The sequence below is a fragment of the Sus scrofa genome, chromosome 13, assembly GCF_000003025.6.
Source record: "Sus scrofa isolate TJ Tabasco breed Duroc chromosome 13, Sscrofa11.1, whole genome shotgun sequence".
Taxonomy (NCBI): domain Eukaryota; kingdom Metazoa; phylum Chordata; class Mammalia; order Artiodactyla; family Suidae; genus Sus; species Sus scrofa.
In genome coordinates, this window is record NC_010455.5 from 25,704,475 (window position 1) to 25,722,284 (window position 17,810).

At 39.5% G+C, this 17,810-nt stretch overlaps 1 protein-coding gene across 9 annotated transcripts in view; it reads right to left on the reverse strand.

Annotated features, from left to right (window-relative positions):
- The window catches only part of ULK4 (unc-51 like kinase 4), a 543,576-nt gene that overhangs the window by 496,585 nt on the left and 29,181 nt on the right, over positions 1-17,810 (reverse strand). For 8 of the 9 annotated variants that reach the window (XR_002337917.1, XR_002337916.1, XR_002337918.1 and 5 more), the window contains exons 9-16: positions 15,989-16,081; positions 13,407-13,522; positions 13,172-13,244; positions 11,030-11,126; positions 7,220-7,324; positions 4,277-4,337; positions 1,763-1,944; positions 532-578 (exon numbers count right to left, since the gene is read on the reverse strand). Coding sequence is in view for 5 of the 9 variants with exons in the window: in XM_021070411.1 (XP_020926070.1) it covers positions 532-578; positions 1,763-1,944; positions 4,277-4,337; positions 7,220-7,324; positions 11,030-11,126; positions 13,172-13,244; positions 13,407-13,522; positions 15,989-16,081 (774 nt within the window). In the remaining 4 variants the exon portion in view is untranslated. The remainder of the gene's footprint in view (positions 1-531; positions 579-1,762; positions 1,945-4,276; positions 4,338-7,219; positions 7,325-11,029; positions 11,127-13,171; positions 13,245-13,406; positions 13,523-15,988; positions 16,082-17,810) is intronic. The other variant, XM_021070410.1, reaches the window with a different exon arrangement.

A 17,810-nucleotide genomic window follows, 5' to 3' on the forward strand; every position in this document is an offset into this window, starting at 1 on the left:
AGTCTATAATAACTAATATGGGGGAAAAGAATGTATACATGTATATGTATATAGTTTATGCCAACTATACTCCAAAAAAAATTTTTAATAAAAATTAAGAAATAAAATTTTCAGAGGTCCCACTGTGGCACAATGGGATCAGCAATGTCACCGCAGCACTGGGACACAGGTTCAATCCCTGTCCCACCACAGTGGGTTAAAGGATCTGGCATTGCCATAGTTGCAGCATAGGTCACAACTGTGGCTGGATCTGATCCCTGGCCTGGAACTTCGTGTGCCTCAGGGTGGCCAAAAAAAAAAGTTTTCAGATGTAGTTTATACAATCCTAGATTTTATTTAAAATATTAGGATAAGAACTATTATGTAATCTTTTTAAATTTACCATTGGATGCCTATAGAAATTGCCTACGATTCAGAATAATGATTGCTTTAGAAAATTTTGTGATAAGTACTTAGGACTATGTGCTTCTAGCAAATATATGTGTTTTAACTACTTAATAAGGATAATTTATTAATATAAATGTTACTTACATATCCCAGTTTGGAGCTGTTCGCAAATTCTGTATTAGCAACTGGAACTAGAATAAAAAATTAAAATGTATTTCATTCTTGAAATGACTACAGAAAGTGATGACTAAGTTAACAAATCAAACCTGTGTACAAATGAAATGCAAATCCTGAAATAACTACTTACAAAGATGCAGAAGTGTTGAATATATAAAATAAAACTAGTACTTTCAGTTTCTCCAACTCAATTATATTCCCAAAAGTATGCCCCCAACCCCTCACCCCACAAACACATGCACCAAGTACCAAATAAGGCAAATGAAGAAAACATTTTTCAAGCCAGTTTCCAAATGAAGACCCACAAAGTAAAATGCCCCAGATCCCTGTAACTCCTTTCCAAGGATGACTTCGAAAGCTGTTAAATTCCCATGCTTTCATCAATGAACCAAGACAGTCCAAGAAATAATATTACTAGGGGAAAAGGGGGAAAAAAATGTTTAGAGACTCAGTGCTCCCTTCAGTGTCACATCAGAAACCTTAAGAGTTCACCAACAGAAAGACTCAGTAGAAGAACCCCTATTCCACGTGGGCGACTCACTCCAGCAGCTGATGAAAAAATGTCTTAGAATGTCAGAGATGAAAAATATCTTTACAGTTATTACAAGTGAACATAAAATGCAAGATGAGTGTTACAGAAGAAGTTCACAATCACTGTTAACTCAAGTGCATTGAGATCTAAGCGTTTAACAGAATAATTTTGACAAACCTACAACCTTGATATCTCACTTTTTTCACTGTAACTAAATCAAATTAGTATTTCAGCGCTTGTTTTAATCTCCATCGAAATACAAAAGTTACATAGTTTCCATCATGACACAGCAGAAATGAATCTGACTGGGAACCATGAGGTTGCAGGTTCGATCCCTGGCCTGGCTCAGTGGGTTAAGGATCCGGCGTTGCCGTGAGCTGTGGTGTATTGTAGGTCCCAGACGCAGCTCGGATCCCATGCTGCTGTGGCTGTGGCACAGGCCGGTGGCTGCCGCTCCGATAAGACCCCTAGCCTGAGAACCTCCATATGCTGATGTAGGTGTGGCCCTAAAAAGACAAAAAGATTTAAAAAAAAAAAAAAAGAAAGAAAGAAATACAAAAGTTACATGCAGAAGATGTGATGCAAGGACGTAAAAAAGGAGTCTTTGTTTTATTAAAGTATAGTTGACTGACAATGTTATCGTGACTTCGCAACTAAACTACCCACCAGAGGAGAATGCAGGAGCCTAGTGGCCACTTCCCTGTGCCCCGCCACCACACACAAATAGCAAAGGAGGTTCAGCTTGGCTCGGGAGGCTCCTGTGCTCTTCTCAGTGGAGTCGATCTGTGAGCACACTTGTTGCAAAAAGTCATTCCAGTCTTGGTCTTTTAGAAACACCAACTTCTCCACTGAAGAAGAAAGGAAATAGTAGAAGTGGGTATCATGTGAAAAAGGACTGCTGAGAACACTACAAGAAAAATAAAACGGAATACAGAATTTCAGTAGCTAAGATGAAGACACAGAAAATAGTAATTTACACTGTCGAAACCCAACAGATTCCAAAGATGTCACTATTTTTATTTACTCTTCTAGGTTAATTTATCTTTTTCTACCCATGGAGATGTTTTAAACTATGTCAATGGAAAACTACGTTTTAAAAAAGTGGTGGGGGGGGGGAGTAGTTTCCATTGTGGCGAAATGGAAAGGAATCCAACTGGTATCCATGAGGATGCGGGTTCGATCCCTGGCCTTGATCAGTGGGTCAAGGATCTGGCATTGCTGTGAGCTGTGGTGTAGGTCGCAGACACAGCTCACATCCTGTGTTGCTGTGGCTGTGGTGTAGGCCAGCAGCTGTAGCTCCAATTCAACCCCTGGCCTGGGAACTTCCATAAGCCGAAAGTACAGCCCTAAAGAGAGAAAAAAAAAAAAGAAGAAGAAGGTAGAGGAAGTTCCCTGGTAGTCTAGTGGTTAGGGCTCGGGGCAGTGGTTTCACCACTGCGGCCAGGTTCAATCCCCAGTCTGGGAACTGCTATCTCGCATCCAGTCACTACAAAAGTAGATACCTAAAAGAGAATTATGCTGCAACCAAGAACATAACAAAATGCAAAGTTAAATAAAACTTTATTATGAAGAAGTAAGATAGCCTTTGTATAAATAAAGTAACCTAACCTTAAAATACTGAAAAGGCCAAAAATTTTACAGTTGTTAAAAGGCTCCACTGAAGTTACTGGTAAATGTAGCCAGGTTTATATAATAGCTGAAAGCACCTGGGAGTCCCCCCTTCAAATCCCTATACAAACAAAAGACAAAATCTGGGAAATGAGATGCTGTTTAAAATTAGCATTGTTTCTCCTCATCTCTATATTTAAACAGAATAAGCTGTAACAATAATCTCCTAAAATAACTCAAAGTAAAGAGGAAAAGGGAAGGAGTATTATTTTAAAATCATAATCCTCTTGGTTTTCATAAATAGTGTATCTACTTGCCATAGTTTATTTTAATCTGAACATATTTTATTTTGAATTTACTCTGATGTGATTTCAAATCATAGATTCTACTCTAGCTATGATAAAGATTTGTTTTTCCAGATCTAATTTAACAGCTTCAAATACAACTTATCAAACAAAATACATTAAAATATAAGGTATAAAAAAATTCTTGCAGTTTCTGTCATGGCCCAGCAGTTGACTAATGAACCCAACTAGCATTAGTGAGGACGCCTGTTCAATCCCTGGCCTCACTCAGTGGGTTAAGGATCTGGTGTTGCGGTGAGCTGTGGTGTGGGTCACAGACATGGCTCGGATCCTGCATTACTGTAGCTGTGACGCAGGCCAGCAGCTACAGCTCCTAATCGACCCCCAGCCTGAGAACCTCCATGTGCCATGGGTGCAGCCCTAGAAAGACAGAAAGACAAAAGCAGTAATTCTTACCTTCACCTTAAATAAGACTTTCCATAAGGGAAAAGGAAATGTTACAATCATCCTTCAAGCATCTCTAATCCTACACCCTCCTCACAAAAATGAGCCATTTTTTCTGTGGTCAACTGCCCTACTCTCTCAAGTAAATTCTTTTTTTTTTTTTTTTTGTCTTTTTTGTTGTTGTTGTTGTTGTTGTTGTTGCTATTTCTTGGGCCGCTCCCGCGGCACATGGAGGTTCCCAGGCTAGGGGTCTAATCGGAGCTGTAGCCACCGGCCTACGCCAGAGCCACAGCAATGCGGGATCCGAGCCGCGTCTGCAACCTACACCACAGCTCACGGCAACGACGGATCCTTAACCCACTGAGCAAGGGCAGGGACCGAACCCGCAACCTCATGGTTCCTAGTCGGATTCGTTAACCACTGCGCCACGACGGGAACTCCTCGAGTAAATTCTTCATTGTGGTTTCCAACCTTCTGCACCCACAAGAGCACCATAAATGTTGGAGATCTAATTGGCTTTACAAAGCAAGGGGCAGGAGAAGGGCCCACCCATTCAACAGGAAAACTCACCCAGCTTCACAGGAACTTTCCCACCCACCAGAGTACAGGGCAGCCCAAACCCAGCTGAGTAAGGTCAAAGGCCAGTACAAATAGATTACAGGTTGTTTAAAATTTATAGAACAATGCCTCAAGAACACAGCCAGTTGGCAAGAAAATAAAAATGTAGCTATTCATAAATAAAATATTCCATGTGCTACTAAATTTCATATTTGTGTTTGTCTGCCATAAATCTATGTGCTTGATAAGCCCCATATGATCCTACCTGAATGTGCTGGTAGATGCAATATTTTGGGATCAAATTTAATTGGTGGTTGTTTCATTATCTGTGGTTAAAAAACAAACAAACAAACAAAACTTTTGAGATGGGTTATCGGTCTCCTGCTCTATCTCCTATACCAGATTATAAATCAATGAGGACAGGAAAAAACACTGTAAAATGTGTCACCAACAAGAATAAGCATTCAACAGAACCTTTCCAGATTAAAATACACAAATATACTTAATATATAAAAATAAAATCATTTCAGTTGATATCTGCAATAAAGGAAAACTCCAGGGAAAAGGGCCAACCCCCTATCTTGGCTTATAATTTACCTCTTGGTTAGAAATTTAGTTATTCAACAAATAGTTACTGGGTACCTGTCAAGGTGAGGCACTTAACAAGGACGAAGGGGGATACAAAGATATAAAAGGCATGACCTTACATCTGAGAGCCAACACTCTGGGAAAAGACAAACATCTCTTAAACAACAGAAAAACAGAAAATATTTAATTTAGAATGCAAAACAGGCAGAACATAATTGCAGACAAAATACTTCACAGAAAGTTTTCTAAGAAGTTAGAGAATGCAGTCAGGGCAGGGTTTATGGAAGAGGGGAAGGTGGGCCGAGGTCTGGAAGGAAGGTTAGGACTTGATGGTTGAATTAGATAAGATGCCACTCCAGGAAGCTGTAATCACCACGAATAGGAAAGTACACGATTTTCTCAAGCAAAGTGAAGAAAACATGTAGTAGCTGCATCTGTGAGTTTGGAGTAGCTGGAGTACTTCATCTTGAGATTTTAATTTAAAAATTCAACCATCATATATACCTATGTCTAACTTCTCCAAAACCTCTCTGCAGAGCATTTTTAAAACTTTTGCTGGTATTGTTCTCCCCAAAATAGCATAACCTCATTCTAATCATGAGAAATGCTTAGACAAACCCCCAAGTGAGGGACAGTCTACACAGTATTTGTCCGGTACTCTTCAAAGTGTCAAGGTCATGAAAGACAAACAGAGAATAAGAAATTACCACAAGACCATGAAGGACAAGGACAAATTGGAGGACACTAAGGAGACATAGAACCTATGTAAGGTGGGGTCCTGGAACAGAAAAAGGACATCGGTGGCACAGCTAAATAAAATTTGAGTAAGTTCAATGGTTTAGTTACTAGCCTTGTACCAGTGTTAATTCCCTGGTTTGGTTAACCATACTCTGTTCTTGTATGATATTAGTATTAGGAGATGCTTGCAAAAGGTATACAGGACCACTACTATTTCTGAATGTTTTCTACAAGTCTAAAACTAGTTCAGAATAAAAAGCTTAAAAAAAACAAGTATAAGGAAACAACTGGAAACAACTGGTGTTGGAAACAACTAAGTGGTGTTATAAAAAGAAATAAAGAGGAGTTTCCGTTGTGGCACAGTGGAAACGAATCGGACTAGGAACCACGAGGTTGCAGGTTCGATCACTGGCCTTGCTCAGTGCATTAAGGATCCACCGTTGCCGTGAGCTGTAGTGTAGGTTGCAGACGCGGCTTGGATCCCGAGTTGCTGTGGCTCTGGTGTAGGCCGGTGGCTACAGCTCCGATTAGACCCCTAGACTGGGAACCTCCATATGCTGCAGGAGCGGCCCTCGAAAAGACAAAAAAAAAAAAAAAAAAAAAAAAAGAAATAAAGTAATAGAGTATAGTCAAATTATTCTGGAAGTTCCAGTGGGGAAACGCATCATTAAACATTAAATTTGGCAGAGTATACAGTTACTCTGCCAAATATCTTGAACTCATAAAAAGAAATAGCTCCATTATGAAAAATAGTTGGGTGATCTATATTAAATGTTGTCTACTGAGTAAATAAATATGCATCCAAGAACCCATTTATTCTAAACTATAGTAACGTCTCCAATGAGATGAGAAGAAACAGTCATAAATTAATACATAAAAAGACATTTTTTAAAAAGGAAGCAATAAAATACAGACTAGGTGGTGGAATATGAGTGTGTTAGAGACTGGAAATCAATAGAAAGCAGGAGAACTGAGAAATTTTTTTTTTTAAGGAAAGCAATCAACATTCCCAAATAATATAGTATTACATTCCAAAGACAGGAAGCAACAAAAACCACACTGGGGAGCCCCTGTCGTGGCACAGCGGAAACGAATCTGACTAGGAACCACGAGGGGTTCGATCCCTGGCCTTGCCCTAGTCTGGGAACCTCCATATGCCGCAGGTGTGGCCCTAAGAAGAAAAAAAAAAAAAACTGAAAGTGATGACGGCATTGTCAATCATGGATCTAGAACCATTTCAATTAGCATTTATTGAGAATGTCATCCAGGAGGGAAATAAGGAAGTTGCAGAACACATGGCCACTGCCCTCAGGGAGTCTGAAAGCAATCAAGAGGAAAGAAAAAAAAAAAAAAAACCAAAACCACACTGGGTTAGAAGTGCATTGTAACCATGTCCCCCCAAGCTCCCTGTGTCTGCCCACCATAGACTGCTATCCTGACCGACTAGGAGAGGTGTGGTCTCTATGCGATCTCCCCACTCACCCACCCCAGCCCGATAAGCCCTGCTCACTGACACCTGCCTTCACAGCACATCAGTGAGGAAAACGTCTGGAGTCCTTCACCAGAGTGGATACGGAGAAGTGGAGGAAGCGAGGCTAAGGTCTGAGGTGTAGTAGTCAGCAGCCACTTCCCAGCCAGTGTACTTACAGAAGGCAGAGCTGCCACAGAGGGGGAAGAAAACTTACCTCTCCTGGGAAATGGAAAGTCATGCAGGAAGAAGAGAGAGTTACAGACAAGGTGGGGATTAGAAATGTAGACATGTGGCAAGAAAGAAAGAAAAGCAGGCAGCAGTAAGACCAGGCAAGAGAATAAGGCAAAGAATATTGGGAATGAAAACATCACCCAGATTTAAGCCCCTGGTTGCTAGGGTGTCTTTCCACACCTTTGGATTATCTATAATGGGAGTGACGACCAGATCTGAGTCTGTGTAGATAAGGTCTCTCATCCGGGACTCCAGGTCCTGCTGACTCAGGTGTGCCCCTGTAATCTGAAACAGAAACAAAAATTACACTTTGTTTCTGTGACTAGAAAAGAGCAAGACAGAGGTAATAAGATGCAGAAGAGACGTCACCGAAAAAGCTCCCCTTTATCAAAGGACCTCCGCTGCTATTCAAAGCACTTTCACAGATTGTCTCATCTGATGCTCACAAAAATCCTAAAACTTGTATACCATTGTTCCCATTTTGAGATGAAAAACACAAGGCTCAGAAAGTAAGTGACTTGCTTGTGTTTACCATGAAGGCTGGTTAGTACTAGAAAACAGATCTTCTACAGTTTGATGTTCTAAGCTATGATGAGGCAAACTGATCTTTCAATTACAGCATGGCTTTTATCTTTCATCTACCAAAAATTAATCATCTTATTTCTGCTTTACAGAATATTCGATATGAAGCTTAAATTACATCCTAAAAAATTCTCAGGCTAAAATACTGACTTGTGATACAAGTATTAAATATCAGAAAAAAGAGACTTACGCATTAAGAACTTCCATTGAAACAATGACCAATAAATTGCTAACCAGAAAGCCCAGTCAGTGAAGAGAAAAATAAGTAGAAAAAAAAAATTATCCCAAACTGAGGTAGAGGCATGGATAAAGGGACAGAATAATCAGCCAATAAAGTTCCTGGAAACTAAGACCATCCCTTTGCAACTTGGGAGACAGACATATAAAAAACACATGAAGAGGGAGTTCCCATTGTGGCCTCGGCAGGTTAGGAACCCAATTAGCATCCAGGAGGATGCAGGTTCAATCCCTGGCCTCACTCAGTGGGTTAAGGATCTGGCAGTGCTGCAAGCTGCAGTATAGGCTGGCAGCTGCAGCTCTGATTCAACCCTGGCCTGGAAACTTCCATATGCCACAGGAGAAGCCCTTAAAAAAAAAAAAAAAAAATTAAGGAGAAACTCTGCAAAAAATGTTTTCAGAAGGTTAGGATATGGACTTTCCAAAAAGAAAGACCTGAAAGAAAAGCCAAAATGAAATCAACTGAAAAACTATTAATATAACCTAAGAATTAGTAAGGTAGACCAATTAGAAAATTATACATAAAAATTAACTTCATATACATATAAGCTGAATGTATGCACAAATAACAGGTTATAAAAATATATCTCATTCACAATAGCAAAAAAATAAAATGTTAAGGAATAAACTAAGTGATCAAAAATTGAGGCCTTATTTATTAAAGAAATTAAGTCATAAAACTATGCCCCCTTATTTGAAAATTATATATATATATATATATATAAATACAAATCTTAAAAAAAAACTAAAATCTTTTAGGCTACAGAGGACACCAACAAGAAAGGGAAAGGACACAGAATGGGAGAAAATCATTTATCTAGAATACATAAAGAATTCCTGGGAGTTCCCATTGTGGCACAGTGGTTAATGAATCCGACTAGGAACCATGGGGTTGCTGGTTCAATCCCTGGCCTTGCTCAGTGGGTTGGGGATCCAGCGTTGCGATGGGCCATGGTGTGGGTCACGGACGTGACTCAGAACCCGCATTGCTATGTCTCTGGTGTAGGCCAGTGGCTACAGCTCTGATTGGACCCCTAGCCTGGGAACCTCCATGTGCCGCGGGTGTGGCCCTAAAAGGAGAAAAAAGGGAAAAAGGATTAAAGAATTCCTGGAGTTCCCGTTGTGACTCAGCAGTTAATGAACCCTACTAGTATTCATGAGGATGTGAGTTTAAGGATCTGGCATTGCCATGAGCTGTGGTGTAGGTCGCAGATGCAGCTCAGATCTGGTGTTGCTGTGGCTGTGGTGTAGGCCAGTGACTACAGCTCCAATTAGACTACTAGCCTGGGAACCTCCAGATGCCCTGGGTATGGTCCTAAAAAGACAAGAAAAAAAAAGAATTCCTACAAGTCAGTAATGGGCAAAAGGTTTGAACAGACATTCGTCCAAAGAAGATAAACAAATGGCCAATAAGCACATAAAAAGATGCTCAACATCATTAGACAACAGAGAAATAAAAATCAAAACTACAGTGAGATAAAATCTCACACCCATTAGGATGGCTATTATCAAAGAGAGACAACAGAGCACTATTCACAATAGTCAAGGAGTTCCCACTGTGGCTCAGTAGGTTAGGAACCCAACTAGTATCCATAAGGATGTAGGTTCATTCCCTTGCCTTGCTCAGTGGGTTAAAGGATCCAGCATTGCTGCGAGCTGCAGTGTAGGTCACAGATGTGGCTTGGATTTGGTTGTGGTAGCTGTGGCATAGGCTGGCATCTATGACTCTGACTGAACCCCTAGCCTGGGAACCTCCATATGGTGCAGTTCTAAAAACAACAGCCAAAAGGTTGAAGCAATCCAAGCATCCACTGAAAGATGAATGAATTTGTACATACACACAATGGAATCTTATTCAGTCTTAAAAAGGAATGAAATTCTTTTTGGTTTATTTTTTTAGGGCTGCACCCAGCATATGGAAGTTTCATATGTGGCAACCATGAGCTATGCCACAGCTCGAGGCAACACCAGATCCTTAACCCACTGAGCGGGGCCAGGGATTGAACCCACATCCTTTTGGATACTAGTGAGAGTCTTAACCTGCTGAGCCACAGCAGGAATGCCATTAAGGGGTAAAATTCTGATACATGATACAACATAAAGGGACCATGAAGACATTATGCTGACTAAAATAAGCCAGACACAAAAGGATAAATATTGTATAATTCCACTTATATAAGGTTACTAGGCAAATTCATAGAGGCAGAAAGTAAAATATTGTTTGCCATCCAGGAGAATGTGGGGAATGGGTAGTGGTGATGGTTGCATAACATTGTGAATGTACTCAATGCCACTGAACTGTATATTTCAGAAAGGTTAAAATGGTAAATTTTACATGTGTATTTTACCACAATTTTTAAAAAGACAGGCAATAATAAGTTTTGCTAAGGATGTGTAAAAATTGAAACCCTCACACACTACTGCTAAGAATGGTGCAGCTGCTCTGGAAAACGATTTGGCAGTTCTTCAAAAGGTTAAACATGGTTACCATATGGTGCAGTATGAAGCACACACCTACACAAAAATGTGCCCAAATATTCATACCAGCATTATTCATAATAGCCAAAAGGGGAAAATAACACAAATGTCCACAAACTGATGAATGGAAAAACAGAATATAACAGGATATTATTGGGCAATGAAAAGGAATATAGTACTGATACATGCTACAACTTGGATGAATCTTAAAGACATTATGTTCAATGAAAAAAGCCAGTCACAAAAGATCGCATATTATTATGATTCCACTTATTAAAAAACATCCAGCATAGGCAGATTTCTAAGGACAGAAAGTGGCTGCCTAGGACAAGAGGGTAGAGAAACTGGCAGAAAATAGGAGTAACTGCTAATGGATACAGGGTTTCTTTATGGGATGATGACAGTGTTCTAAAATTGACTGTGGCAATGACTGCATAACTCTGACTATGCCAAAAGCCCCTGAATTATATACTTTGAACAGGTGAATTACATGGTGTGTCAATAAAGCTGTTATCAAGAACACCTATGAAGCATCTCTCTCTCGAATACTTACTAAAATAAAAAACCAGTGATAATCAAGAAAGATGACTTAATTGCAAATTTTGCAATTACAAACACAGTTCAGAGATTAACTTGCAATTATTCTCCTGCATCTGTATATTATGTCAAAAAAAAAATTCTATCTCTGCTCACCTTGGTCAAAGGAGAAGTCTTCTGTGGTGAATTCTGAGTCATATCCTCACCAGGACTTAATGTCACTGCAGTGCTAGTTCTTGGAGTAGGACGAGAACTGAAAAACACACACCAACTCACATTATTCAGATTTCAGAAACTTTATCCTCTGTTTAGTATTTCTGGGAAAAACACATCTCATGAAAAACACTAGACCACGATGATTCTACATGATCTCATTACATAATAAGTTTAAGTTCTAATTCGTATTTATATGATACTATTATTTTTTAACCTTTTTTATTCATTTATTTTTGGCCATACCCACGGCATGTGGAAGTTCCAGAGCCAGGAAGTGAACCCACACCACAGCAGTGACAACGTGGGATCCTTAACCCCTTGAGCCACCAGGGAACTCCTTGTTATTTATTTATTTATTTTGACCATGCCCGTGACATGAAGAAGTTCTCAGCCCAGTGATCAAACTCAAGCCACAGCAATGACAACGCCAAGTCCTCAACTGCTAGGCCACCAGAGGATTCCCATGATTTTATTAATTTTTTAATGCCTGCTGGTCTGGCAGGACTTATGTAATAAAGTGGATCTGATATTCTACAAACCATGAAAAATACTTAATTTTATTTCGTGAAATATTTGAAATGGAAAATTACCTGGGTCCCTACTTAAGTAATAAGTTATAATGTGAATCTATTTATGACTCTTATCCTTATCAAAGGCTACCATACTCTGTGGGCTGCTCCATTATACCTGGGTCTCTGATTTTGAGTTTTTCATAGCTTAAGAAATTCTTCCACTTAGATCATTAGACTTTTTTTAAATGAATGCCTTTGAATTCCCAAATATCAAGATTCTTGCTCCTCTTGCCTTTTTATTCATTCCTTCAACAAGTACTAAGGTTACGAAGCATGTCAGAGATTGTACTAAGTTTTTAAAAAAAAAACTGAATGTAAAATGCCTAAGATGTATTTAGATAAATTTAACACTTTGCATTTATTTATTTGTCTTTTTAGGATTGCACCCGTGGCATATGGAGGTTCCCAGGTTAGGGGTCAGATTGGAGCTGCAGCCACTGGCCTACGCCACAGCCACAGTAACGCCAGATCCTTAATCCACTTAGCGAGGCCAGGGATTGAACCTGCATCCTCATGGATACTAGTCAGATTTGTTTCTGCTGAGCCATGATGGGAACTCCCAACACTTCATATTTAAATATAGGTTAAACAAATCAAGACGTTTTAGCTTACCATAACACCTGTTGTGAAATTAAGCTATTTCTTTATGAGACTAAAACTATAAATAAAACACAATATTTATACCCCATTAAAATTTTAAATACATGGTCTTAATAACTTTTAAAATACCATTCTGATTTTATTGTTTCAATGATTACAAACATCATTTAAGCCTCACAGATAAAATGACATTTAAAGAAAAACACAACTTGTTCTATTCTTCAGGTTTTTATCCAAATAAAGTCGGATTTTTTTTTTTTTTTTTTTCTTTTTAGGGCTACACCTGAGGCATATTCCACCAGGGTAGGCATTGAATCGGAGCTGCAGCCACCGGCGTATGCCACAGCCACACCATGATGGATCCAAGCCACAGCTTGTAGCAATGCTGGATCCTTAACCCACTGAGAGAGGCCAGGCATCAAACCTGCTTCCTCATGGATACTAGGCAGGTTGTTAACCCACTGAGCCACAACAGGAACTCTCTGTTTTATTTTGAGCCATGCCTGCGGCATACAGTAGTTCCTGGGCCAGCGATCAAAGCCACACCATAGCAGTGACCTGAGCCACAGCAATGACAAAGCCAGATCCTCAATCCACTGAGCCACCAGGGAACTCCAGAAATTTTAAATTCAATTTTATTTGAAGTACAAAATGAGGAAGTTTTAATCCAAATAAAAATAGGAAAGATAAGGTGGTTTGGTTAAGAATTTTTAAGAATACATAGCGAAGACTACATTTCATTGGCCAGCACTCAACAGTAACTTTGAGAGTAGAGAGTCAAACTGGAATTTGGCTTTTACCCCTGTCCTTTACTTCTGTGTAACATAGTTTGCCACCAAGATGATAGATACTACAAAAGATTTAGCTTTCCTCTCCCATGGATTCCTTACCTCTCTGTCATCTTACATACCTCAGAAGAAACATGGACTCATTCAACTGAGTACCCCCAACAGTACTCTTAGGCTGCAACTCTGATGGATTTTCTGTGGCAGCAAGATAAAACAATATTATAAAACAATACTGATAAACAAGAATATGAATAGGACATAATGCTCAGAAAGAGATTAAGAGAAAGATAACACAAATCAAGAACTTTCAGAAAAAGGCTTTCTTAGCAGCAAGAACATGCCCAAGTGAAAGCTCACCTAGCCTGAAGGAGTGACTGAGTCGCTGACCACTCTTATCCCCTTTGGCTTGTGCACCCTGAAGGCTCTGCAGAAGCTCCTTGGCATCTTGTGACCTGGAATACGCCATGTTTTTGCTGTTCAACAAGAGAAACCCAACACAAGCAAGCTTACCACTGAGTTTTCTATAGTTTTCTGTGAACAGAAGGTTGGAAAAGATACTTAAACTGCACATGAGATGTGGCAAAACTATGGAGTTAGAAAAGTAGTATTTTTCATTCAATGACTAAAATGAGCACTTACTACATGCAAGGCATTGTACAAAGAGATCTATAAATGTTATCCCGGAAAAATTAATAGCAGCGGACAGACTGGAGAAGGAAACAAGCACTCAAATTATCAATGAGCCAGTAGTTAAGTTTCCCTTTTATTTTTCCCCTTTTGGTACTGCCCAGCCTGGACTCAAAGGCAGAAAATACAATCAGAAGCCCCATGAGAAACCCTCTATTTCTGTTCCAAGGAACAGGAAAGGGGACCACTAAGGGTCAGAGCAGGGGAAATCCTCTAGTTTTATTGTTTGGTCTTCTGTTTCTCTTTTTCCATTTTGTCTGGCCCCAGCCTCCAGGTAACCCTGCAGCAGCTAGTAGGGGACAGCAGTCACTTCTGGCCAGGACCTAAAACCCTGACAGAGAGATAGCCTTTTCTCTAACCTGAGAGCTATGATCCCAAGAGGCAAAGCCCTATTGCTGTGTTCTCTTGTTTTTCCCACTTTGATTGTCCTCCTGCCACACGGCCCCAAACACATCCAGCAAGACATGAAAAACTGTAATACACATGACTAAGTGACGTTTACTATGGGAATGCAAGGCTGGTTCCATGCTGGAAAACCAATTTATCTAAAAGTCCATAATGAGAGTCTAAAGAAGAAAAATCACAGGATCATATCAACTTATACAAAAAGGCATTTGACAAAATTCAACATTCATTCAAACTGAAAAAAGGCAGTGACAAAAACCACTAGTTCATCAGAGTGGGCAAAGGCAAAATGCTTTTATCCTAAAATCAGATACCAGACAAGAATGTTCACTGTCATCACTCCTGGTTCAATATCTTATTGTTAAAAAAAAAAAAAAAAAAAAAAAAAAAGCCCTATCAAGGGCAGTAAGGTACGAAAAAGAAATAAAATGCATACTAATTAAAAAGGAAGACAGCCTCTTGGGGCAGAACATGATGGAAGATGGTATGAGAAAAAAAATGTATATAAAATGTATTGTATGACTGGGTCACTACGCTGTACAGCAGAAATTGTCACAACACTGTAAATCAACTATACTCTAATTAAAAATGGGGGAGGGGAGATAGCAAAATAAGGTTAGAGGTGTTCTGACACTTGCTGAGGCTGACAGACCAGGTCCTAAGTCCAGTTTTCTGTACTTTGCATAGACTCTAATACAACGTGGAAACATAGTTGAAGCTCAATGGATCACAGAAATCGAAGTGCAGGAGAGACCTTAAATAGAATTCAGATTTCTCTACCCAAGACACTGAATTTGCCATGATTAAAATTAAGAAGTAGGAGTTCTCGTTGTAGCTCAGTGGGTTAAAAACCCAACATTATCACTGTGAGGATGCAGGTTCAATCCCCGGCCTCTCTCAAGAGGTCAAATATTCAGCATTGCCGCAAGCTGCGTTGTAGATCACAGATGCAGCTCAGTTCCAGGGTTGCTGTGGCTGTGGCATAGGCCTCAGCTGCAGCTCTGATTCAACCCCTGGCCCAGGAATTCCCATATTCCACAGGTGCAGCCATAAAAAGAAAAAATTTTTTAAAAAATTAAGAAGCAGACAACCAGTTACCATTAAATGAACTGAGATGGGGAAACAGTCAATAAACAGGATTTTGCCTCTATTCAGTCACTTCTCACCTTGTTCTTTTCAAAATACCATCACTTTTATAAGTGTCCTGCACTAAGATGATTCGATAATAAAAATAAAGCATATTCATCAGGATGAGCTAAATTATGCTGTGATAACATACAATCCATAAATCCATGTGACTCAGAATCTCCTAACTTTATGTCTCACTCATTCATGTAGCCACTGAAGGCTGGCAAGAATGTTATGCTCGCTGTAGTCACTAAAGACCAGCCTGAAAGCAAGTCCATTTGGACGTTTTCTTCCCAATCACCTCATCAGGAGAAAGAAAGCTGGTAAATCACACAGCGGCTCTTCAAGTTTCTATCCAGAAATAACAACACATCCTTTCTGCTCACAGGTCATTAGCCAAAGCAAGTCCCATGACTGCACCTAACTTGAAAGGGGAATATGAGACCCTACCGTGTGCTGGCAAGGTGGGAAGCCAGGTGAGCAGAAGTAATGACTGCTGTACCAAATCCCTGCCTGAAGAATAAGCAACTGACCATAAAATAAGCAAAATCAAGAGCACAAAATGTCATGACTAAACTCTTTATGCAACCCTTAATTAAACACATGCTTGATTTTCTTATTATGAAACCACTGAAATTCACGTCATTGAGGCTGCAATAACAATAACGGTACAAGTGTTTAATAATCAGGGACAATACACAAAGATAAGTTTACACTACCTGACGTTGGAATCCTCGGTGCTCGAGTCCTGATCTTGTCTAGTGAAAGCGTCCTTCCAAAATGAATGCTGCAGGAGGCCTGCCCAAGTTAATCTTTATAAAACATAAAATGTTAAAATTCTATTTTAACATGGTTTACCATGGAGAATTCCCAAAACATGTCCCAGTTACATCCATCAGGTTTGTTTCACACATTCCTTTTTTTGAAGTTCACTTTTAGAACTTCATTCAGAAACAACTAAGATCATCAACCTCATGACTCTACATAGTCACACTTCTGTTTAGGAATCAAAACATTAACTAGTTGACCCATATTAAAATGACTTTAGGCTTTCTTTAAAACCCAGCCTCGGAGTTCCCGTCGTGGCGCAGTGGTTAACGAATCCGACTAGGAACCATGAGGTTGCGGGTTCGGTCCCTGCCCTTGCTCAGTGGGTTAAGGATCCGTCATTGCCGTGAGCTGTGGTGTAGGTTGCAGACGCGGCTCGGATCCCACGTTGCTGTGGCTCTGGCGTAGGCCGGTGGCTACAGCTCCGATTAGACCCCTAGCCTGGGAACCTCCATGTGCTGCGGGAGCGGCCCAAGAAATAGCAAAAAGACAAAAAAAAAAAAAAAAAAAAAAAAAACCAGCCGCATTAAGTTTTACTACTTAGAGTATACTTGAGTACTCAGAATGGTTAAGCCTGACTAAAATTCAGAAGCAAAAAATAAAGTAATTTCTATCTGATTCATAGAACTACTTTGATTAAAATTAAAGCACAAATGATAAAGAGAAACAATTTGAAACCACATATAAAAGCTCTTTCATACAAAGGACTCCAAAAACTCACTAACATCAGAGAAATAAAAATTACCAATAAAATGGAATTTCTTTTTCATCCATCAGATTGGCAAAAATTTGTAAGAACAAAGCCCACTGCAGGAAATAACGGGAGGGAAGGAGCTTTCTGATGTCACTGGAGCTATAAATCCACCAGCGTTCCTAGGATGTGCGGCAAATACAAATCAAACTTTTTAATGTTCTTAGCCTTTGGCCAGGGACCTTAGTTTGGGCAATTTATCCAAAGGAGGTAACTGCCCAAGTGAATCCCCAAAAAATATTTACCGTAGCAGTCAGTGTATATGATATTCTATATCAAGAAGTGCTCTAAATGTTGTTATTATAGGTTATCATATGCAGCCATTTAAAATTACCAAGTTGATACATGGAGAGAAAAAAAAACTAGGCTATGCAGAACGGTAGTCTCTTTTATGCAAAAAAGTACTTAATGGGATATAAATATGTGGCAATGTGTCCTAAATAAAAAGTTCTAAATAAAATAAAATAAATGAAGTATATTTATATCCTGTTAAAAGATAGGAGATTATCCACCAAACCAACACTAATTCTAAAAGCATTCTGTTGTAACATAGGAGTATCTTACAATTTCTACAAGCAGCATTTTCTTCTACAGTTTTTCTCTTATATTTAATGAAGATACATTATATGCTACACTAAATTTATTCTTCATTTTATACTCTGAAGCAGACACCCCAAACACTTGCCTTCAAACCCCTAGTTACCTAGCAGCAGAACCTGAGCTAGAAACTAACTTCTCTTGTTTCCCAGGCCAGGGAGACCACTGCTCCATTCACTTCCCACTCCCCCCTGCCCTACACCACTCCATACCATAAGGATTTCTAACTTCTTGCCAGCACTGCAAATCACACAAAAAATTCACACTGCACCTATTTTCTAATCACTTGATATCCCCAGTATGACCAGGTTATTCTAAAATCACAATATTGCTCAGTTAGAAGTTACTACATTAAGTATCTTGAC